Source organism: Salvia splendens, chromosome 13, assembly GCF_004379255.2.
Source record: "Salvia splendens isolate huo1 chromosome 13, SspV2, whole genome shotgun sequence".
NCBI classification, from domain to species: Eukaryota; Viridiplantae; Streptophyta; class Magnoliopsida; order Lamiales; family Lamiaceae; genus Salvia; species Salvia splendens.
In genome coordinates, this window is record NC_056044.1 from 25,324,103 (window position 1) to 25,349,271 (window position 25,169).

Sequence of the window (25,169 nt, forward strand, 5' to 3'; positions counted from 1 at the left end):
AATAACTCTATGGCGTCTATGCTGTTCGACAGTTCGACTCATAATATGATTCGGGGAAAAAGCAGATAAAGAAAACTCGAGAATATAAAGATAAAAAAACCTAATTTATGACTCAAAATGATATCTTACTAGTTACTACTAAGGCAAGAATATCTTGAAAAATCCATATCTACTTCGGGGAAGCTGCTGCCCGTCGATCACTTCGGCACCGAAATTAGGTTTTGTTGTTGATGAAACGGTAAAAGAAAAGCTGCGTGAATGATATTTTATTTCTTGAGTAGGGAAATAAAATACACACATATTTATATCTGCAGACCCTAGGGTTATTTGACCTACGATCAGGGAAAGAATCAACTAAGAAAATCTGAAGAAGAGCGTATCTTCTGCTCGACACCTATCTGAATAATTAATAATTGTTTATCAAAGAAATACGGAAATAAAATATCAAAGGAAAATAACAAATAATGCACTCTCTCTCCTAGCGGGCAACGAAGTTGTTGGAAACGTGTGGATTTATGGGAGCCTTTTGGCTTTTCATATTTTGTAACCACCAATTCCTTAATGTTCCATGGCCAGTAAAGGACACAAACGCGAGAACTGATGAGTTTGTAAATAATATTGTGTCAATATTATTGTCTCGGTATACACCAAGGAGGAATGGTTCAAGGCATCATGTCCACCAGGCCACTGGTATGCCCGATATTGTTGACTATGGAAAGTTCAAAGCCCCAAGCTACTATTCCAAATGCAATATTGTTTCTCGAGGATTGAGCAAAGAGTCTGCGTGCATGCATACACGTCTTGTGTTGGTTTAAGCTTGCATTGCTCTAACCAATGTGGGGGATTGTTGGAAACGTGTGGATTTATGAGAGCCTTTTGGCTTTTCATATTTTGTAACCACCAATTCCTTAATGTTATGGTTTATGAGCTTTTTGGATTTTCATATTTTGTAACCACCAATTCCTTAATGTTATGGTTTATGGTGTCTTAATGCCATGACCTTCCATGTCCACCTTTTATGCCTATAAAAGGATGGAGTTGTAGAGGAATGAAAAAGATATACCACAACATGCATTCTCACTTCTCTCTCTAGTTATCTACATCACAGTGTGTATTTTAGGAGCATTGTCTAGCTCGATTCTCGGAACTCCATCAAGTTCGCTGGTGCCTAACGGGTTTGAGGTGTTCTACACGCTAGGAGGAAGTCATTTTATCTTTCGGGGCAATACGTCATTCCGTGAGCACTAGCCGGGGCGTAATTTGTCTTGCGGAAAGAGGGCTTCCCTCGACTCGACTTATTGTTGGTTTGTTTTATTTTATTTCCGTTGTAATTTCCATTCCACTTGTTGTTGGTATTTTCCTTCTATTATAATAGTTAGAGTTCCTACAAATACCTCAAAGTGTGGGGGTGTTTGGTAAAGGTGATGGTTCCTCCACCCAAAGAGATTACAATCAGTTCTAAAATGGTTGATTGCATCTTTATTGGGTATACACTAATAGTAGTGCATATCGATTTATTGTCTACAAGTCTGAAATACTGACTATGACCGTGGGAATAATAATCGAGTCAAGAAATGTTGTATTTCTTGAAAATATATTTCCTCGCAAAGATAAGGAAAATATTGCACCCAATTCTGAGACGAGAATTGAGGATGAAGCCACTAGTTCTAAATCAGCGGATTAAGAGTCAGAATCGTGCAAGCGAACAAGGCCTGATCCAAAATATACAATACTAAGACGTGGTAGTAGGGGCAGTACACCAAAGACATTTGGTCCTGACTATATTGCATTTATGTTGGATGAAGAACCAACATCGATAAAAGTAGCCTTTGCTGGCCCAGACGGGTTGCATTGGAAAGAAGCTGTTCAAAGCGAAATTGATTCAATTTTGCTAAACCACACGTGGGTGTTGGTTGATCTACCTAAAGGTGCTAAACCTTTAGGATGCAAATGGGTCCTTAAAAGAAAGTTTAAGGCTGATGGAACAGTGGACAAGTATAAAGCTCGACTGGTAGTCAAAGGCTTTAAACGAAAGGAAGGGTACGATTTCTTCGATACCTACTCACCTGTAACGAGGATTACATCAATTCGAGTGTTTCTCGCGATTGATGTTGTACACAATCTTGAGATTCCTCAAATGGATGTTAAGACTGCGTTTCTAAACGGTGACCTTGAAGATGAAATCTATATGGAACAACCAGAAGGTTTTGTAGTACCTGGACAAGAGAAAAAGGTATGCATACTGGTTAAATCCCTCTATGGATTGAAACAAGCGTCGCTGCAGTGGCACTTGAAATTTGATAACGTGATATTATCAAATGAATTTAAAATCAACGAATGTGACAAATGTGTCTACATTAAGAACACTGGTAATTGATACGTTATAGTGTGTCTCTATGTTGATGATATGTTAATCATGGGTAGTAACACCCAAGTGATTAACGACACGAAAGCCATGTTAAATAGAAACTTCGACATGAAGGATATGTGTCTGGTCGATGTAATTCTTGGAATGAAAATTCTAAGAACATCCGAGGGAATCACCTTAACACAATCTCATTATGTTGAGAAGGTATTAAAGAGATTCAACGCCTATGATGGCATCCCGGCTAAGACGCCTATAGAGCTCAATGTTCACTTAAGCAAGAACAAGGGCGAGCCCGTTGCACAAGAAGATTATGCACGGGTCATTGGATGCATTATGTATCTTACTAATTGCACTCGACCTGATATTGCTTGCGCAGTGAACAAGTTGAGCCGTTATACGAGCAATCCAAGCAAAGAGCATTGGAAAACTCTTGTAAGAGTTTTGAGTACAATAGTTTTGAGGTATCTCAAGTATACTCAAAATCATGGGCTACAATTTTCGAGATACCCCCGGTACTTGAAGGGTACTGCGATGCAAACTGGATATCCGATAACAAAGACTCACTTTCAACAAGTGAATATGTGTTTACTATTGGGGATGGTACTGTCTCGTGGAAATCCACGAAACAGACATGTATAGCCCGATCCACCATGGAATCTGAATTCATAGCTTTAGATAAAGCTGGGGAAGAAGCCGAATGACTTAAAAACTTCCTTAAAGATATTCCATGTTGGTCAAAGCCCGTGCCTCTAGTGTTAATTCACTGTGATAGCCAAGCCGCTATTGGGAGGGAAAACTGTGGCTTATACAATGGTAAGTCTCGACACATCCGTCGATAACATACTACCGTGAAACATTTGATCACAACAGGGGTGATTACAATTGACTACGTGAAGTCATTGGATAATCTAGCGGATCAGCTAACCTAAGGGTTAAATCATGATCAAATGAATAAATCGCTAAAAGGAATGGGACTAAAAACCACATCTTAAAAGATGATTGTAGTGGTAACCCAACCATACGATTGGAGATCCCATGGGCTTGGTTCAATGGGAAAACGAAGCTATATGATTCTAGTTGTAACACTCGGAAGATTTTTAATCTTCACCCATTCTTTAGAAAGCATTGAGTGTTGTAACATGCATGTGGTAAGAGGCTAAGTTTTGACTTTTAATGATTCTTAGAAACCTCGAGGAGGTGGGTATTGCAGGATACCTGCAAAAGAATCACATATGTAAGTGAAGAAGTGTGGGCCGCTTCAACATGTGAATCACTTATGAATCCAAACTGGTGTTCCATGGCTAGTAAAAGACACAAACGTGAGAACTGATGAGTTTGTAAATAATATTGTGTCAATATTAATGTCTCGGTATACACCAAGAAGGAATGGTTCAAGGCATCACGTCCACCAGGCCACCGGTATGCCCGATAGTGTTGACTATGGAAAGTTCAAAGCCCCAAGCTACTATTCCAAATGTAATATTGTTTCTCGAGGATTGAGCTAAGAGTCTGCATGCATGCATACACGCCTTGTGTTGGTTTGAGCTTGCAGTGCTCTAACCAATGTGGGAGATTGTTGGAAACGTGTGGATTTATGAGAGCCTTTTGGTTTTTCATATTTTGTAACCACTAATTCCTTAATGTTATGGTTTATGAGCTTTTTGGCTTTTCATATTTTGTAACCACCAATTCCTTAATGTTATGGTTTATGGTGTCTTAATGCCATGACCTTCCATGTCCACCTTTTGTGCAAATAAAAGGATGGAGTTGTAGAGGAATGAAAAAGATATACCACAACATGCATTCTCACTTCTCTCTCTAGTTATCTACATCACATTGTGAATTTTAGGAGCATGGTCTAGCTCGATTCTCGGAACTCCATCAAGTTCGCCGGTGCCTAGCGGGTTTGAGGTGCTTCTACACGCTAGGAGGAAGTCGTTTTATCTTTGGGGGCAATACGTCATTCCGTGAGCACTAGCCGGGGCGTAATTTGTCTTGCGGAAAGAGGGCTTCCCTCGACTCGACTTATTGTTGGTTTGTTTTATTTTATTTCCGTTGTAATTTCCATTCCACTTGTTGTTGGTATTTTCCTTCTATTATAATAGTTAGAGTACCGCCTGTACACGGCTTGGGAATTTTATCCCATTATTTTCTAACAGAAGTCACCATAACGATCGGGACATCGAGTCTGAGTCTGACGTTGCATCGCCCTCTGGCAGCTGTAGCCGGCGGCTGACTTCTGCTATCCACCTTGTCGAAGTCTTCCTCCTCTTCATGTGCATTCACTACCTCTCCTGGTCTGGCTGATGTATGTGCCGTAACAATTCCCCCCTCTCCTTAGAAGCCTCCTTGTCGTCAAGGAGCAGCTCAGGAAACGGCTCCACACCATAGACAAAGGTTCCCAACTCGGGTTTTCCCCAGCATCGTCCGACCACTCCAACAACACCTCGTCCACTGTTGTACCATCATTTCAAATTGTCCGCCTATCCAGCACCTTCATCGGTCTTGCCGCAGCTTGACCACGTTCAAACACAGCCGGTCAAGTTGCCTTTAGCAGATCTGACCCTTCCACAAATGGCTTCAAAAGACTGTTAAACACGTTATACACCCTACTTCCCTCGGGCAACTATAGTCGGTACTCAACCTGATCGATCTGTTCCAAGACTTCAAACGGGCCATAAAAATGCCTGGACAGCTTCGTCGATAGGGGTTTGGCGACCGAGTGTTGTCTGTATTGCTGCAGCTTAAGTAACACCTTATCACCCATACTGAATTCCACATCGCGGCGGTATTTATTCGCTGAATCCGACATCCTTTGTTGCGCACGTTCCAAATTTTTTCTCAACATCACAATAACCTCTCCTCGCTGCCTAATCAGGGAAGACACATCCGAGAGAGTAGTGGTTGACGGCGACGCTGCAATCAGAGGCGGCGGCTGGAGGCCGTATAGGGCTGTGTTTGGCGACATGCCCAAGCCCTCATCGTGGAAACAGTTGAGCGCCCGCCCAAGGAAGGATGTTCTCCCATTTGGTCAGCCGGTCAGCGGTGAACGCCCTTAAATACTGTTCAAGTCCCCTATTACGAACCTCCGTTTGTCCATCCGATTGAGGGTGATAAGCCATTGAGAAATGGATCTTAGTTCCACTTAGCCGCAATATTTCACCACATACATCATTCAAGAAAACCGGATCTATGTCTGACACAAGTGTCCTTGGAAAACCATGGTGCTTCACCACCATGTCGATGAACAGATTCGCAATGCGCAAAGCATTTTAGCCGGTAGACAGGAGAGTGAAATGAGCATACTTCGAGAGGCTGTCGACCACCACCATTGATGAGGAACTTGATTGTTGAGATCCATGAAATTAACCAAAGATTATGCCATAAGTGATGATCTAATAACAAAGCCCAAGAATAACAAAGATAGGGTGGATCTAGCAACAAAAACTAGATCCAAAATAGAGATTCATGGAAGATAAGAAATGAGAGAATATGTATATGATGAGGAATTAGAGTTACAACCATAGGACCTTGACCAAAACAATAGAAATAACCCTAGGCAACTTTCATCAACTCTAATAACCCCTTGGCTCCACTACTCAATGGATACACTCCCATTGATGCATACCTCTACTTGAATCAATCTAGAAATGACACAAGCAACCTTCAATGAAGGAATTTGGATACAATCCTCAAAGAGGAAACTCACTAGGGAGATAACTTTAATTCAATCTCAATCTAAAGAATAAAATGATAAAGAGTGCTATTTATAGTCTAGGCAAAAAATTCAAGGAAATGGCCCACAAAATCTAAGTCGATGCGATTCGCCAGGTCGGGTGAATTGTGAGGCCCAAAACGCCTGCCCAGGCGAACTTTCTACCTCAACTCGCCAAAAACGTGCAAAATGCCCGCCCGGGCATTTTCCATGCCACATTTCGCCCGGCCGCACATTTTCTCTGGACTCGCCCTCTCATCTCCTCGGCTTTAGTAAATCAGCCATAACTCTCTCCACCGGACTCCGATTGAGGCGTGCAAGGTACCCACGTGAAGCTCTTTCAAAAATGAAGACATTGATGGAATTTCCATAAGATTTGGACTTCATCTTGATAGGCTGAACACTGGTTGAATCCAGCCGTATGTAAAATCCTCGATGCACAGCTTCCATGATCGTATCAACCATCACCCCCGTGTAACCCCTCAATGGTGGCAAACCTGTAATAAAATCCATCGAAATGTCCTCCCAGATCCACGATGGCACAGGCAATGGCTGCAGCAACCCGGCTGGTCTCTGCTTTGAGTACTTCGTCGTCTACCATTCAAAATAAGACTCCACAAATTTCTTGACATCCTTGCGCATATCCTTCCTGAACAAGGACGCTGCTAGCCTCCTGAATGTCCAATCAATTCCCGGATGTCTGGCTGCCGGAGAGGCGTGGTGCTCGTGTAGTAGGGCTGCCTTCACCTCGGAATCCCTGCTAACATAAATTCTGCTTTTAAAGTAGACAACCCATCGGACATCAAGAGGTTCGGGTCCACCGTGATACGATCATGACAGCCATGCGTCAAAGTTTACAGCATCAGCCAGTTCCAATCAGTGCTTGGCCTATTGAGATGATGTCCAAACGCTCTGAAAAGGGAACCAATGTCTTTGTCCTCAAAAGAGCTTCGCTTGAGTATCTTACACGCCTCAATCGGAGTCTGGTGGACGGAGTTATGGCCGTTCTACGAAAGCCGCGCATTGCAGAAAAGTTCAGCCCTGCCAGGTGAATTTCAAGGAGGATAAATCACTCGGCCGGGTGTCCTTTTTCGGACCGGTTCTGCCTCGGCGGGTCACCCAAGCTATAATTAGTATTTTTCCTCATTTTCCAAGTTAGTTGTTGATGAAAATAGATGCTTGAGAGATTTGTTTCCCCTTTGAGGGTTTTTATCCAATTCCTAATTTTAGGTTGCTTGATCATCAATTGATTCAATCAAGTATGATCAAGTATAGGTATGCATCAAGGGTTTGTGAATTCCTTTGAGTAGTGGAGCCATTTGTTGAATCTAGTATGTTGAAGATTGCTTAGAGTTGTTTTCTTCATCAATGGATTTAGCTAATATAAAATTCACCTTTCTTCATCTCATATCTCCCATCAATTCATTTTGAGTCTAGTTTTTCAAGGCTAGATCCACCCTATCCTTTTATTGTTTTTGTGTTCAATTGTTAGATCAAACATCATAAAGGGTATAAATCTTGGGTTAATGGATTATAATCTATATGGATCCTTATCACGCCGTCCCATGAGCCATTGCCGCCTGAATTTCCAGCAGATTAGATGTACTCTGCGTCTCCCATTGCAACACGGCCAGCACCACCTAGATGTCGGGCTCTGGATGACTCATTGCTATCAACATGGTCGCAGCGGTTGTTGCCTCGACTGTCGGTCACCACCATATCATGCCTAGATAAAGCATTTGCAACTCTATTAGACGTCCCCGTCTTATACTCAATACGAAACTTATAACCCATCAATTTTAGCGTCTGAATTATCTGCTGCAACAAGTCCGTCAGGCTCTTCTGATCACTTCGGATCACAAACTCTCTCCCAGATGGCGGAACGAACGTCACCGAAATTGTCGTTGTAAAGATTGCCTTAGAGCCGGATGAATCTCCTCTCTACCCACGGGGCATACCGTTCGGGGGGTCGGGATCAGGATGAGATAAAGAAAACACCGAATTAAAGCGACGGTCATTCTCCTCCAAACGGGCCTCAACTCGAGCCAACGACGCGAGAACATGCTCCATAGCCATTGCCGCAGGATCCAAAGCTCTGGTCGACACCGGCAAGGGCTCAAGCCCCCGAATCGTGAGCGCGGACGTAGCGACCAACGCCTCTGTGTGGCCTGAACCAGATTGAGACTTCACGAGATGAGTTCGAAGATGGAAGTACCACTTGTTAAGAACGTCGCATGAGCCGCTGCCCGTCGATCACTTCGGCACCGAAATTAGGTTTTATTGTTGATGAAACAGTAAAAGAAAAGCTGCGTGAATGATATTTTATTTCTTGAGTAGGAAAATAAAATACACAAGTATTTATATCTATAGACTCTAGGGTTGATTCGACCTACGATCCGGGAAAGAATCAACTATGAAAACCCAGAAAGGAGTGTATCTTCTGCTCGACACCTATCTTAATAATTAATAACTGTTATCAAAGAAATACAGAAATAAAATATCAAAGGAAAATAACAAATAATGCACTCTCTCCTAGCAGGCAACGAAATCACCATAACGATCGGGACGTCAAGTCTGACGTTGCGATCGCCCTCTGACAGCTGTAGCCGGCGGCTGACTTCTATGATCCACCGTGTCGAAGTCTTCCTCCTCTTCCTGTGCGTTCACTACTTCTCCCGGTCTGGCTGATGTATGTGCCGTAACAGCATGTATTTGGCTCGAGCTGTGGTGGTGGAGTGGCTGTCGGGCTCGATCATGGCTTGCAGTTGCATGCTTGTCATGTCAACGATGGTATGGGCTGAGTCCATATTACAATCTTAAACCATAACGAATTTATAAAACCAAGAAAAAACAATACAAATCTGGTTCACATTTATATTTGCAATTTATCTAAGAATCAGATTTTTTAGAACATTTTATTTTAGTTGTTATAACTGGTCTTTAATAAAGTATAAAATATTCTAAATTAGGCCTATTTTGTCAAAGGCGAACTCAGCCCACTATCAGAACAAAAGTACGTTTGCCCTTAACCACAGGCCCAAAGTAGTGATGGAAAATAAAGACTTGATACATCAACATGAATAATTTTGTCATTTCATTTATTCGATGCTTTGCTCCTTATATTAGTAATAAATATATGTCAACATTTGTGCGTGAATTGATCTAGTAATAAGTTGATAATATTCTAGGCTAAAGATATTGTGTTTAGATCTATCGTGACACTAACTTTAAAATTTATGTTCATTTGCCAGATAATGGATCACTAAATTTTTGCTGGCAACTGCATCAGAGATTGGGTAAATATTTACACTTATTCATAACTTATAGCCCATACTTTGATCTCCTAATTTTAGTTTTAAATGTTTTAATTTATAAATATAAATTGTATTTATTTCAATTACTCACTTGATATTACCCATCAACCTTTCTATCCGATCAACGCTAACGAGCACCGCAACGACATCGACAAAAGAACATTAATTTATTACATAATCATGTATTTTTATCTCTATTCTTTTAACAGCATGCTTCATGTTTTTGAACACGCACATATTTGATCCTAAATTTACCAATCAAATCCAATAATACGAGGAAAATTAATAGATTATAAATTAAACCAACAACTTCCAAGAAGAAAACAAATCAAACATAACCACATGAGAGATATATGTAATCAAATTACAAACTCTAATCTGGAGAAAGAATCCTTATTTGAGTAAAGCAAAGATGAAACAATACATTTATTAAACTTCAAACCAAAAACATAAAACCTACCATCACAGGGTAAGGCTAGAAACAGGTAGGATGCCAAAGGATAGAAGTTGCCCTATCAAGCAAGAATCACACCATATTTTTGATCAAGCCCAACGACCACCATCCATCCATGCAGGTGGTGGTGCAACCGCTTCTGCAGGCCGTGCCTTTTTCTCGATCGGCCCTGCCATGTAGCTAGGCGCAGCCGTTGGCTCTCTTGAATTATGGTGGTGAGATTGAGAGGGAGTGATGAAGAAGGTTGGTTTGGATGTTATATAAAGAATGCATATGTTGGCAGTCATGAGGGCAATGAAGAATTAGGTGACTTAAGTAGGAATTTGTGGTCACTTTTGGTTAAAGGCAAACAAAAAGGGAACAAAAAAGAAGTGAAATATAGGTTGGCATTTGTAGCATCTTGAGGGATATGCCTATAGAATATCTCTATTAATGCACATATACTACATCTCAAAATTATCCATTTCTCCACACAGTGATGGAGTAGACATTTCACGTTGGGAGGTTCAACGAAATTTTTTATTGGCGCAAATCCAACATCAAACGACAACACTTGTTGGCATGTTTCAATAAAAAAAGACGCGATTTTGTTGTGTGAGTGAGGAGAGAAGAGTTAGAAATAAGTTTATTTTTCAATAATTCTATTTTGAATAGTATTGTTTTTTTAAATTTATAAATAAATGTGAAATTACGAAAATACTTCATTTTTTCAAAATTATCGGCAATCCATGAATCCATGTTAAGGATTTTATATGAGAGGCGAGAATTTGTGGGTGAACAGAGAGATTGTGTACTTTATTTTAAAGCTTAATTTGATAATAAATTAGTTAGCTTTTTAAGGATGTATGATTATTGACGATTAATTGCGCATGCACTGTATATTAAAGTTATTTGTATCAATTTCATTTCCTATATTTTCTTTTCTTTTTCAGTGCCAACTAGGCAAATACATTTTCTACGTGGGCCTAAAATGGATCCATGAGCTACTTCACAAAAATGTCATGGGCCCGTTTGGATACAACGTGATGCATTGAATCCATATGATATTTTCTTTTTCTGCATGATATAAAATGATTCACAACAGCCAACGGGTTGATTTTATTTACTCCCTCCATCTTAATACACAATACAATATTTGAAACGACATATGTTTTAATGCATAATTAGTAAACTAAAAGAAATAGAAATAAAAAATAATTAAAATATTGATAGTAAAGAATGAGACTCATCTCATTATAGAGGAAAAAAAATTATTAAATAAAATTGATCTATTTTTAATAAAAATTCCAAAATAACAAATGTGGTTGAAGGGATAGAGGGAGTAACATTTAATTTTAAAAGTTATTGTTATTAAATTATTAATATAAGTTATACTATCATCAATATATATCATTTGATTAAGTTAAATCATACTGCTATAAGATAAACTACTTCTATGACCATAAAAATAATATATATAGTACGTGATTATTAATCACGATATAAAGTAATTTCGCGTCGAAATACAGTCGAGTTTCGATACTTTTTTTTAGAAATTTAGTTCATAATTTACCTTCAAAAAATCAAAATGTTAAAATATCTAGTGATTTATACTGTGATTAGTATTTGCTTACTTCGACAGTTCGACTAATGTTCACTTTAAGTTTTTATGCAAGAAAGTTTAGAGACCCAGCGCAAACAATGAAATAACTAAACCTATACGTACGAACTTATCTGACCGACGGTATCTAATGTCTTATTTCGAATAAAATACTACTTCCTCCGTTCCTAAAAATTAAAATTCTTTTCTTTTTGGTCCGTTTCCTAAAATAGGAAAAAAAAAGTAATTAATTTATTTTTTCTTATTTAATTATGTCTTACTCATCTATTTTAATACTTCGTTCATTTCACTCTAAGTGGAACATTTCTTATCTGACACAAGATTTAATGCAGTGTTGTTTTGTGAATTAAATGGATGTATAGAATAAAGTAAAAGAGTTTTTCTTTCTTCTTAACTCAATAATCATTTTCTTAAATTTTATGTCTAGAAAAAATTCATCACTTTTTATAAATTCAACTGTATTTAGAAATATGCATATAAATAAAGAACACACATTTCATTTTCATTATAGGTGGAGTTCATAAAACAACGCCAGCCAATTTCGTTGATGCTAATTTTGACCTCAACTACTAGACTCTAACTTTTTCCCCTCCCTTCAATTACTGTACTGATTAGTTGACATATTTTAAGTTATGAGGGTAATGGTATCTCACACGAATTCAAATTTGGTTGATGATATGTGTCATGTCCAATTATGTAGATAGACAAACCGATCAATATAAGAAGTGACGTCGTTTGTAATATAAACAAAACCGTTTGTACTATACTTGAGTTTAACAATTTCTCTCAAGTTTTGTTGAAATTCTAAATCATGGGAAGTTGACTACAATGCATAAGTTCATTATTATTGCGATCAAGTTTTAAATTCGTGAAAATACCAAATCTCGCTAAGAGTTGATTAGCCTGTTGTGGAGAGAACAATCGCCACAAAAGTGATGACGCCGTGTCATAGATACAACCTAGTTGCTATTCTTTTGGCAACATTATTAGGTTGGACTTGTGCAATCTCTATCAGTCCAACCTCAAAGACATACTATTCCAAAATATGTATAATCATTGTTTATTTCAAGATTTGTTTAAAATAACATATGCTTGTTAAACATGATTTTTTTATTAGTATAAAATGCTTAATATCGTGTAAGATTCTAGATATTCCTCCTCCTTTTCCTTTTTTTTTTGTAAAGGAAGGTTATAATGAAATTTCATTTGATAATGTCATGGAAACTTTGCGATATTATTGTTTAAAATAAAAAGGATAAAGATTTAAGGAATTTTGGTTACTTCCAAATATAACTTTTTGTGGGCGTATAAGTTTTACGTTAGTAATCAGAACAACTTCCAAATCACATATTGCTTTCAAAGATTTTCCCTAGTAAGAAAATATCGAAATCTTGTGGAAATCCTCACTCGTATAGTATTAGAAATGTGTCACTCACCCCTTAAAAGGCCTTATAAGGAGAGGGCTATCCACACTCATACATTTTTCATTACATCTCATGAGTCATCACTACAAAAAAAATTTATTACTATGAAAAGAGTTCAATATTAAATTCATCATGTTTTCCATTTCCTATATAATTACTTAATTTTAATTAATATTTGAAAAGTTATGTTATAATACTTCATCAAATTAGAGTACTCTTATATATTTATAAAATGAAAGATATATAAAATACTCCATCATGGTATATAAAGATCCTTTCCAACCCCTTCGAAAAAAAAAAGATTCATTCCAACAAATATTCGTGGTGATATTATTATTAAACTACTTAAAGAAACGCAAAGTAGCAAACAAATGAAACAATTATTTGTTATCTTTAAAGTATATTCTTCTTTATGTAAACGGCCCATGTGGGTTGGTGGACCATGAAAATATAACAACGCTCCACAATGACTTTGCTTTATATTCTTAATCATATTTATATACCTCAATAATTAAGCACTAATTATTGCTCTTTCCAGCAAGAAAACTTCTTTTTTTTTGTTAACTTTTTTATGTGTGTAATGAATTAGGAAAATTCTATTATCCTCCCAACTCTCAACATCCATGAACCAAATCAATATTCTACCTCGTATACTTTAGCAATTTAATAATATCAATCATATTTCTCAAAATTATATATATACGCTCGTAGACTATTCATTGATCCACATATATATAATGAAATACAAGATGAATACTGCTTACATTAAAAAAAATCAAATGAAAATGCTATAATTAATTTGTTTTTCGTGGGGACAAATAATGTCGGAGTTATGGGCTTTAGAAAGTAGCTAGTCTAGGAGTAGAAATTGAAATGAAGATGAAGGAGAAATAAAAATGAAATAATTAATTTATCAAGAGCCAAATGGTGCTCTATGTGGGATGCCTTTTCTTCTTCTTGAATGATGATGATGATGACGACGACGAAGATGAGGCGGAGGCGTGGTTATGTACATTTCTTGGTGTGATCCTTCACACAATTCTTTCTCTTCCATTGAAATCTCCCCATCCTTCTCCAAAACTACCTCATTATTTGCACCTAACCAAAGGCTTGCATCCCCATTCCTCTTTATTCCTACAAGCTATTTTCCAAACTCATTAATGTTTTGATTTATTACATTAGACAAAACAAAAAGATACAACCAAAATGATGAAATTACATATTTAGTCGGTTATGATAAGCACATTTTGAGGGTTTGTTTTCATCAATGCATCAAGAATGCCACCATTTAATCTAACAAATTCAGTTTAAATTGTTAATGTAAATGGGTCATGATCACACCCATGTGTGTGTTTTGATGAAAACGTCAAGAATGTGATCAAGATGTGTGTGTGTGAGAGAGAGAGAGGGAGCAGACCTTGCAAGCGAGAGAACAGAAACGGAAGCTATCCAAAAGACTCCTCCTACAAATTTGACAGAGATGAGAGACAGCTTTGACGCCTCTTGGCAAAGGCCTTTGGTTAAGAAACAAAACCCTTGCGCTGTTTATTACATATGTCTGCACCCCACTTATGTCTACAACCTTCTCAATCTCCGACAATCGTACCACATCGTGATACGACGATCTCCTTATCTACGATATGAATCGAATTCATTACACATGTATGTCCTATCAAAATTTGAAGAATTTAATTGAGAAATTAATACCTGAATTACATTATGATCTGTGTGCTTAGATGATCGGCAGTAGAAGCAGAAGGCGCCGGCATTGCAATCTAAGCAATACATATTGCATTCGCTCCGGCTGCCCTCGCCGTGGGTGCGGCAAATGTTGAAGAATGCTGTTCTTAGCAGTCTCTCCAGCCATGGAGGCACCTGCATTTGTCTCATGAGAAAGAGAGGAGAGATAGAGAGAGAGAGGGGTTTCTTTGAATTCCACAAGTATTACACCTCACTCCAAATCATGTATCTATAACACATGGGTATAACATTTTATTTTCTTTAATTGATTACATTATTTTTATAATATTAATTAGAATTTTAATCATAATTAGAATCCCAAGTGATAGGAGTATATATATTATTAATGTTATGCTAAATATTTTTACTCCACTCTTGACATAAAATGGTGTCATAAATACTAACAATCAAATACTATTAAAATGTACACACAAAATACTTTTTGGAATTTCAATAATACGATTGCATGCACCACTAGCTAGCCTCCACGACTTGTAGTGGTATGAATTTTTAGGTGATCCTCATCCACTATTTGATTTGAACGGCTATTTATTCAAGACGCTAAGGCAGGTGAGAGTTTATCCCAATTTAGTTGTGGGTGATATGAACTAAGTATTACTAGGAAAAATAAATTAATCTCGAGCATATATTGCGAAGTCGTCTAAATATGTAAGTACAACTTCAAGCCCGCAGGGGCGTAGCGCAGTTGGCAACGGAGGGACAGATCTTGCTGCAATGAGCCTGGGTTCGAATCCCACAACTGTCGTGTAGTTGCTTCCATCTCTCAGGCACAAGTGTGAGGCCTTGGGACATGAGCTTCACAACTGTCGTGTAGTTGCTTCCATCTCTCACCTCACAAGTGTGAGGCCTTGGGAGATGGGCTTCTGGCAGCCAATGGGTTAAGGCCTCCCTTTTAACGGACTACTGCGTACCCTGATTAAACTCTCTCACATGATGTCGGGCCGGAGTATGGGAGCCGCCAAGGCGACGGAATCGTTTTTTTCTGCAACAACTTCAATTAATTTAAGAGATTGATGTTGGCGACCATCAATCAACGGCGACGATAAGAACGGGTGGGTCAAGATATTTATTAGCCGTTGGATTGGGTGAGAGAGAGAGGCTATAAAAAATTGGTTTCTTGGCGTCTGTATAGGGTGGCAGGCAGGAGTTGGCTTAAAACGTCATTTGCTGTAACTTCTTTTCTAATGGGATTGGGGCCCATAAAATGGAAAACTTTGCATGCAACAAGGAAATGAGAGCTTTGATTTTCAAACTTGTATATTTTAAAATAGCTAGCCCATATCAAGTGTTATTCTATATTTCTACATGTGGAGGGTTGAGTTGAGTCGGCTCGTCAACTATTATTCACTATCGACTTAGGTCATCCGCAATGGGGCGGACGATGGCACGCCCGATGGCGCGCATCGTCCGTGCCCGCCATCGTCCGCCCCATTGCGGGTGCGTGACAAAGGCCGCGGACGATCGTCGCGCCCTATACTGAAGGCGCGGAGTATAGCGTGGACGATGCCCATCGTCCGCGCCATCATCCGGCCCACTGTGGGCTACGCGGACGATGACACGCGGTTTCGTTTTTTTATAAATAGAGTTCATTTGTAATTTCATTTCACAATTTCATTTTCGAAACTTATTACATTTACATAATTACTACGAAATGGATTCATGTCCCAATAGTCCTATGTTTAGCGGAGAGGAGCGTTGGTCAGGTACAGAACCCGGTGAATATCGTTCGTTCGACGCCGACACCCAGTACGATCCCGATTTCAGTACGGAATCGTCAAGTTGTCTGACATGGAGCCGTCTCCAAACCGACCAAGAGCTCCCTCCCGCCGTGACGCCGCAGCGGCCGATCCCGAACTCGCTGCTACCGCTTCCGCCCCAGCCAAAAAGAAGCGGAACCGGCAGCGGGCGCAGAAGTTGCCGCCTCCCGAAAATTGCGATGAGTACGCCCCCGGCCGTACGAACTACACCGCGACGAAACCCTCATTTTGGCCCGGTGTTGGGTAGATATATCGGAAGACCCGATTTTCGCGAACAACTAGAGGCAGGGCGCGTACTGGGAGCGCATCGCCGGCCTCTACAATGAGGCCAAGCCGCCGACCGCGTACAAGCGCAAACGTGAGCAACTCCGCAAGCACTGGGATCAAGTGAAGAAGTAAGTGAACTTGTACGCGGCGGAGTTCAAGAAGTTCACGCGGGCACAGGGGAGCGGCGAGAGCTTGAGCGACGTGCGCGCTAAAGTGCTGTTGTCGTACCGGTCGATGTACGGCGACTTCAAGCACGAGGCCATCTGGGCGCTTTTGAGGGACAAGCAGAAGTTCCAAGGTGGAATTCTGCACACTGGTGCGCCGAAGAGGACGAAGACCACTGAAGTTGGTGATTACACGAGTAGCGGCAGCGGCAATCACCCGGTTGACCTCAACCGGACGTACGTGGATGAAGGAGTTCCGGCACACCGGTGTCCTCCGGCGTCCGCCCGGCGTCAAGGCTGCGAAGGCCAAGGGGAAGGCGGCCGCGACCTCATCCTCGACCGCTGCAAACCCATCTCCGTTCCCGGAAACGCTCCCGACCCAGACGGCCACCGCGTTTGAGTCGTTGGCAACAGCGTCGATGGCGAGGACGTTATTGCAGACGCATAAGGCCCTCAAGAAGTGTACCGACCCCGACAAAGCCGAATATCTCCGGCATTAATCGATGAGCTGCGTCGGAAGTTGGGAATTGCACCGACTTAGTTGTTTTTTTTTTGTAAGTTGAATGGTGTAACTTTTTTTTTATTAATGCGTCGCCATTTGTTATTTAGACGTTTTTTATTTACTCGTTACTTGTTATTTAAAAAAATTTAAATTAATTAAACAAAATAATAAAATGATGATGTGGTGCGCCATAGGGCGCCCCACTGCAGGTGGGGGGGAAGGAGGATAAAACTGATGACGTGGCAGCGCCCCACTGCTGATGCCCTTAGGGCCCATTTGGTAGAACCTATAAAATCAAAACTACTCCTTCCTTCCGTCTGGCATTAGGAGTCTAATTTAAGTTCGGCACGAATTTTAAGAAATGTTTAAAAAATGTGGGTGTGAAAAGATAATGGAATGTGAGACCCATTTTTATGTAAGAGTATTAAGTTTATTAATAGAGTGCATGTTAGTGGAATGAGTTAGTGAAAAGTAAGGTTTACCTATTATTTATGTGCGTTTGATAACTTGACAAGCATGGATGATGGATTATAAAATAAAATAAATCTTTTAATATATATATATATATTAGATCTTTATTAATATAATGCAATCATAGATAAATAAATTTAAGTTTTTTAAAGTTAAATATAGAAAATATAATGTTTGAATTTTAAAATCTACTTTGAAATTTGTCAAAACATATTCATGTACAATAAATTATGTTTTGTAATATGTCAAGATCCATCCCCATGTGTTATACTAGTAATAAGGCGGGTCCCACTATCTACTGACGCTAGTTCACACTTTACTAATTTCACAATTAAACTTATGTCATCTCTAAACTTTCTATTTTTAGCCGATAGAGTATCAATATTTGTGAAATCAGCAAAATACGTATGTGGAATGTTAAATCAATTTGCCAAGAATAATAAAAGTGAAATAATATGAATTATGTACATTCTTGGACAATAAGGGCATCAGCAGTGGGGCGCTCTATGGCGCGCCACGTCATCAGTTTTATCCTCCCACCTCTCCACCTGCAGTGGGGCGCCCTAAGGCGCGCCCTATGGCGCGCCGCATCATCATTTTTTTAATATTTACAAAATCCATACGAATTTAAAAAAACTTAATAAATTAAAATACGAATTTCAAAAACTTCATTTCATTTAATAAAAATTAATACATTACAATGTGAATTAAAAAAACGCAAACTCAGCGACGACGGTTACGAGCCCACACTTCTTCAATCATGTCACTCATGAGCTGCGCATGATCCTGTTGGTTGCGCATTGAGGCCTGTTTAGATAGAACCTCATTGAAGCCTAACGGTAACCCTCTATCGGGTGTCTCGGTCGATGTGCCGGACGAGCTAGATGCACGGTCATCTTTATTCCAATCGGAGATGCTTCCGCCTTCATTCTCGACTATCATGTTGTGCATGATTATGCACGCATATATGACATCGGCGATGACTTCCTTGTACCAGGAACGAGCCGGCCCTTTCACAATTGCCCACCGTGATTGGAGCACACCAAATGCCCGCTCGACATCCTTCCGCGCCGACTCCTGCTTTTGCGCAAATAAAACACTCTTCTCACCAATTGGGCAGCTGATCGTCTTAAGGAAAACTGGCCACCGTGGGCAGATACCATCGGCCAAGTAGTACCCCATATGGTATTGGCGTCTGTTGGCAGTGAACTCGATGGCCGGCCCGTTGCAGTTACATTGCTCGGTGAAGAGGGTGGACGAGTTGAGGACGTTAATGTCGTTGTTCGACCCGGCTACGCCGAAGTAAGCATGCCAGATCCAGAGTCGATGGTCAGCGACGGCTTCGAGGATCATCGTCGGGTGGCTGCCCTTGTATCCACTTGTGAATTGGCCTCTCCACGCCGTCGGACAATTCTTCCACTGCCAGTGCATACAGTCGATGCTCCCGAGCATCCCAGGAAACCCGTGCGCCGTCTCGTGCATCTGCATCAGACTGGCAATCAATGGCAGTCGGCTTGCGCAAATATGTGTCGCCATAGGCCTCTACTATCCCCGACAAAAGCGCTTCAGACACTCGCGGCCTATAGAATCCCCGCAGTGGAGGTACTCGTCAAAAAGGTCCGCCGTGGTGCCGTATGCCAACTGACGAATAGCAGTCATGCACTTTTGCAATGGTGTAAGGCCGGTTTTGCCGATGCCGTCCTCCCGAAACGTGAAGTATTCATCACGTGAAGACAATGTCCGAACAATGCTGAGAAAAAGGTACCGCGACATTCTAAACCGACGCGGAAAACAGTCGGGCCCCATCGTGGTTGATCGGCAAAATAGTCTTCAACCAGACGTTTGTGAGCTTCCGGGTGGTCGCGTCGGACATACGTCCTATGTCGAATAGGCCTATGGACTTGCTCAGCCGCCGCTGCCGCCGCCTCCTCCTCGCGCTGCATTGCCGCATAGCATGCCGCCATGGCCTCTTCAACGGCTGCGTCTAATGCTTTTGACTTCGAACTAGAACTATTGGTGTCGTCGTCGAGATTCATTTTGGTTGGATGTTGAGAGAGAATATGTAAAGAGATAGTCGATATGTTCGTATGTACAAATGAATGAGAAACGAGATTTAAATAGAAAATAAAAAACGCGTGTCATCGTCCGCGTAGCCCACAGTGGGGCGGACGATGGCGCGGCCGATGGCCTATCGTCCGCGTAGGCCGCAATGGGGCGGACGATGGCGCGGACGATGGACATCGTCCGCGCTATACTCCGCGCCCTTAGTATAGGGCGCGACGATCGTCCGCGGCCTATGTCACGCACCCGCAATGGGCAGACGATGGCGGGCGCGGACGATGCGCACCATCGGGCGTGCCATTGTCCGCCCCATTGTGGATGGCCTAATAGGACAAGACATTTAATGACATATACGAGTGAATATCATTTAATAATTTTACAAATTTATTGAATTAGTCATCAATATTTAGTCACTGAATCAATTCGATTGAATTAGTCATCAATATTTAGTCACTGAATCAATTCGATCCCAAGATTTTCAACTTTACCCCAAATTTTGAAACTTTTAATAAATCAGTTTTAATTCTAAAAATAAACATGAAGGTTTATGCGTATAAAGTATTTTATAGTTGGGTATCTGTTAAAATATCATGCACAATGCAATCGATACAAACTGAAATTAATAAAATAAAATTACAAGTTGAAATAATTAAAATAAAAGCGATATAATTATTGAAAGTTGTGTTGTGGAGTATATGTGAATTCCGACTTCCTTTTTATTTAATAAGTCAATCTGATAACAATCTAATTGAATCAAAATTGAATGACATTCATTCTACTATTACAAATCTAAAATTGAACCAACCATTTTATTCTGTAAAAATATACACTCAATAGAAACAACGGGGAAAGTGAAACAAGAAGCCGGTGCGGCGAAACGGCACAAAACTCCCGCGTCCATGCAACACACACCCACACCTACACCTCCTATTCTTTTTTTTCATCCTCACCCCTCCTTAATTACCACCCTATTTCCGTTTTCATTTCTGGAAAATTAAATCTTCTGCGTTATGTGATTTCCAAATCTGCAATCCATCGTAACTCCCAACCTAATACCACAGAATTCTCTCATATTCCGCCTCCAAATTTTGATCCACAGATCGTTCCTTGCTCTTGGCCATCGAAATGTCAATGGCGTTGCAATCGGCGGTTCCGGCCACGCCGGCGTCTCTCTACGTCGGAGACTTGCATCCCGACGTCAACGATGCTGTTTTGTTCCAGGCTTTCAAAGTGTTCAATTCCCTGAACTCCGTCCGTGTCTGCCTTAATTCCTCCACCGGCCGCTCCCCTCTGTTATGGCTACGTCAACTTTGTTTCGCCTCAAGACGGTAATTCTTTATTTATTCATTCATTTATTTTCCCTTCGTATGCGTGTGTGGCTGTACTGTGTAAATTGAAGGGGTGCGTGGTGTGGAGGAGTGGATCGGGATGAGTTGTGACTGCGTTGGTTCATGATTGGAGCTGTTTGTGTTGAATAATTGTTGTTTGTGTTTCCGTTTGACTCTAGTATTATTGGTACATTTTCATGATTAGAGAGCTTAGATCGAATTGATGCATGTACAAACATAGATTAAATGATGTATTTGATAATTTTGTTGCCTAATGGATCCCTGATCCCATGTGATTATGATAATCGTATATGGCTTCACATGGAGGCACAATGCTGCACCACTTATTTTCCTGAATTGCATGCATATCATCCAATTATTTGGGGATAGCTAATTGTGTTCATTTAAATCAGCCAAAGTCACCTGGCTGCAAGGATTCCTGTCACAATATAATTATTTAAGTTTTACTCAATATTTTGAAGTCCGTGTGGGTTTGAACTCTTCCTCAGCCTGGATCTTTTGGGAATGGAATGTGCGTCATTCTCTTATTATTGAAGGCAGAACTCATTGAGACTTTAGTCTCATTTAGTCTCTATCTGCATGTATGTTAAAATCGAACTCCTCTTTTGTGGCGAGTATTTAAGGCTCACTTTATGTGGTAGTCTGATTCTTGGTCTGCTTATTCCTGAATACTTGTATATTTTGAAACTTATAAGTTGGTGGTTCTTGACCACAAAAATTGTGGTGCCATCGACTTAATTCACATGATTCTACAATTAGTAATTTGTCATACTTACTTGCTCCTAATGATATACTCTTTTTACCCCTTGCTTTTCTGTAGCCATTCGTGCCATTGAGTTGAAAAACCATTCCACATTGAATGGAAAAGTGATAAGAGTTATGTGGTCACGTCGCGACCCTGATGGACGAAGAAGTGGAGTTGGAAATGTTTTTGTCAAGGTAACTCTGAAATTCTATTTTATTTATAACTATTTTTTGGAATATCCTTAACTGGTTCATGATCCACTTATCTGAACAGAACAGTTTACCTCTGTGTTTTCATTGTAGAATTTGAGCGACTCAATAGATAGCGTTAAGCTTCAAGAAATGTTTCAGACTTTTGGTGATGTATTATCTTGTAAAGTAGTAACTTCTGATGATGGGAAGAGCAGAGGATATTGCTTTGTCCAGTTTGCGTCTGAAGCCTCTGCAAAAGCAGCCATCGAGAAGCTCAATGACTTAGCTGATGGAGGAAAACAGATGGTATGGCATATTCTCCTTGTTTCTGCTCGCTTCTTGTTTCTCATCGTGCATTTTTGCTTTGATTTGATGCGAGAGATAATTTATCTTCTCCATATTTTACATTTTTTCACTAACAAAGGTTTTTTCCATAGGTTCGTGTCTAAATTTGTCAAAAAAAGTGAGCGAACTCTTCCTTGTCAAGAGGTGAAGTACACAAACCTGTATGTGAAGAATCTAGATACAGAAATATCTGAGGAAGTTCTTGAGGAAAAATTCTCTCAATTTGGAAAATTTGCGAGCTTAATCATCTCAAGAGATGAGAATGGTGCATCAAGAGGCTTTGGGTTTGTTAATTTTGACAAAGCAGAAAACGCCAAATCTGCAGTAGAAGCTTTGAATGGATCACAACTTGGTACGATGGTTATGAAGTCTTATAAAATTTTATAATAAGATTATGCCACATAACTGTATTAAAATTTTTTTAGTATAATCCATTCATTCAACAGGGTCAAAGGTTTTATATGTTGCCCGGGCACAAAAAAAATCTGAACGCGAGGAAATGTTACGCCGCCAGTTTGAGGAGAAAAGGAAGGAACAGATCCTGAAATACCACGTCCTACAGGAGTTAATTTATATGTACAGTCTTTTTGTAATAGTATGTTTTTACATGAGTATGATTTTCCTTAAATCTACTGATTGCAGGCTTCGAATGTGTATGTAAAGAATATTGATGATGATATCTCTGATGATGAGCTACGACTGCATTTTAGTCAGTGTGGCACGATTACCCCTGCAAAGATAATGAGAGATGAGAAAGGATTAAGCAGAGGGTATGGATTTGTTTGCTTCTCAACACCCGAGGAGGCAAATAAAGCTGTGTATACTTTCCATGGTGGGATTTTTACTTCTAATATGTATCAAACAACATTTGAATTTTTTTAGACGTATTGGGTTCATGAGGCACAATCATACTTGCACTTGTTATCTCTTGTTCTTTGCTTAAATTTCTGATGGGGATACTCAAAATTTTGTTAGAAGCATTCTAAAATAATGCATGAAAAGTATTGGGTTCATGAGGCTCATTATGGGTTCAGTTTTATACACTGTAATGGATGTGCATGAATGCATATTATTAACTTTATTTTCGATGCATCAAAGTGTGTGGGGAGGTAATTTTGCTATGTGAAGCAAAATATGTTTCAGAGCACTTGCTGCATTATAATTCCACTTAGCACACTAATATCGTGATGCTGAGTTCTTAGTTGTGCATGTATTACAGGGTTGATTTTGCGAAGGAAGCCATTATATGTAGCAATTGCTCAAAGAAAAGAGGAAAGACAAGTGCAGTTGCAAGTTATATATGCTCAACATATGGCGGGATTATCAGGACCACCGTCACCTGTTATTCAGGGAGGATACTCTCATCTATATTATCCAGCCCCTGGAGTTGTTCCACAGATACCTGCACAGCCTAGTTTGATGTATCAGCAGCAAGGAATCAGGCCAGGATGGAGGGCTAATGGCATTCCAAATCCTTCCAGACCAGTTCTTCATCCTATGACCTTTGTCAGTATTAGGTTTCAATTTAAGCACTGATTTCTTAGTTTTTTCTATACGAGCTTCGTCCATATACTGGTTAGCATAATTTCTTACATAAACTCTTCTCTCTATTTCTTAAAGGCTCCCAACAATTTTAGACAAAGACAAAGAGCAATGAAGAACAGGAATATTCTACCACAGGGTGCTGGTCTTACATATCCATCACATTTGCAACGGCCAATTCACTCTCTGGCTTCATCTAAAGATTCAAACAATCAGCAGGTACGTTTCAGTATTATGCCCATTTTGGTACTTTCCATGCAAATCTTAGCTGCTTTCATTCATTTAGCACCATATCCAAGTCATCTGCTGTTCAACACATGCATGCAAGTCCTTCTCAACACCCTAATCATGAATATATGTTCAGCCTATTTTGATATCAGCTGGAGTTGATGGTAAGGGGTCTGAAATGTTAAGTAGCGTGCTCGCTGCAGCTCCTCCAGAGCAACAGAAACATATTCTTGGGGAGCGTCTTTATCCTCTGGTTACTCATCATCAGGTCAATGAGTTAAAATCTTCCTAGTTTTCCTCATTAATTTTAACATTTACCATAGTGACAATTTTTACATGATGTTGTCGCAAATGCAGCCTGATCTAGCAGCAAAGATAACAGGCATGCTTCTGGAAATGGACAACAGTGAACTACTAGTTCTGTTGGATACACCGGAGTCACTAGCCGCTAAGGTTGAAGAGGCTGTTCAGGTGCTCAAATTATCTAATAAGGCCAAAGATCCCAATTCAGACGCCCTGGGTTCAAATTACATTTCTGCCGGAGTTGCTGTCAACTGAAGGATGAATACTCCGTTTTCATATATTTTCCAACTTCTTGACGTTTAGTTTAATTAGTAGTGACCATACTCTATTATATGCCTTGACTGCATCTGCAGGATATGCTTTACTTCCATTTATAATCAAACATGAGATGTACTCCATTTATTAGTGTTAAACAAAGATTCGATTTTTTAGGTAATTTTGAGTTGTATTATTCATGGTTGACAAGTGCCTGCGACAATATAAACTATTCGAAAATTAAGATACAATTTCTCGTAGGGTAAACATAATCAATTTGATTTGTTACCACATTGATTGAATAATCTAAAATAAAATGGAGGGAGTACTAGTACTAGTACTGTATGGGTAGT

General features: G+C 39.9%; 1 protein-coding gene and 1 pseudogene across 2 annotated transcripts; one reads left to right on the forward strand and one right to left on the reverse strand.

The window, feature by feature from the left end:
- Positions 1-13,571: 13,571 nt before the first annotated feature.
- LOC121762638 (protein RGF1 INDUCIBLE TRANSCRIPTION FACTOR 1-like) lies at positions 13,572-14,808 on the reverse strand. 2 transcript variants are annotated; one of them, XM_042158595.1, is made up of 3 exons: positions 14,583-14,808; positions 14,293-14,508; positions 13,572-14,016 (listed from the first exon to the last, which is right to left on the reverse strand). In XM_042158595.1, exons 1-3 carry the CDS (start codon positions 14,763-14,765, stop codon positions 13,789-13,791), a joined length of 627 nt encoding a protein of 208 aa, XP_042014529.1. In that variant the 5' UTR covers positions 14,766-14,808; the 3' UTR covers positions 13,572-13,788. The 2 variants fall into 2 exon arrangements, with proteins under 2 accessions (XP_042014529.1, XP_042014530.1); XM_042158596.1 differs by having other exon boundaries at positions 13,882-14,009.
- Positions 14,809-20,632: 5,824 nt separating this feature from the next.
- Positions 20,633-25,012, forward strand: LOC121762648 (annotated as a pseudogene).
- Positions 25,013-25,169: the final 157 nt, after the last annotated feature.

Excerpts from the sequence above, each read along its gene's own strand:
- LOC121762638 (XM_042158595.1), bottom strand. The coding sequence starts at position 14,765 with ATGAGACAAATGCAGGTGCCTCCATGGCTGGAGAGACTGCTAAGAACA. Across the intron at positions 14,509-14,582 it reads CAGATCATAATGTAATTCAG|ATAAGGAGATCGTCGTATCA; the intron begins GTATTAATTTCT and ends TTCATATCGTAG. Across the intron at positions 14,017-14,292 it reads TCTGTTCTCTCGCTTGCAAG|CTTGTAGGAATAAAGAGGAA; the intron begins GTCTGCTCCCTC and ends TTTGGAAAATAG.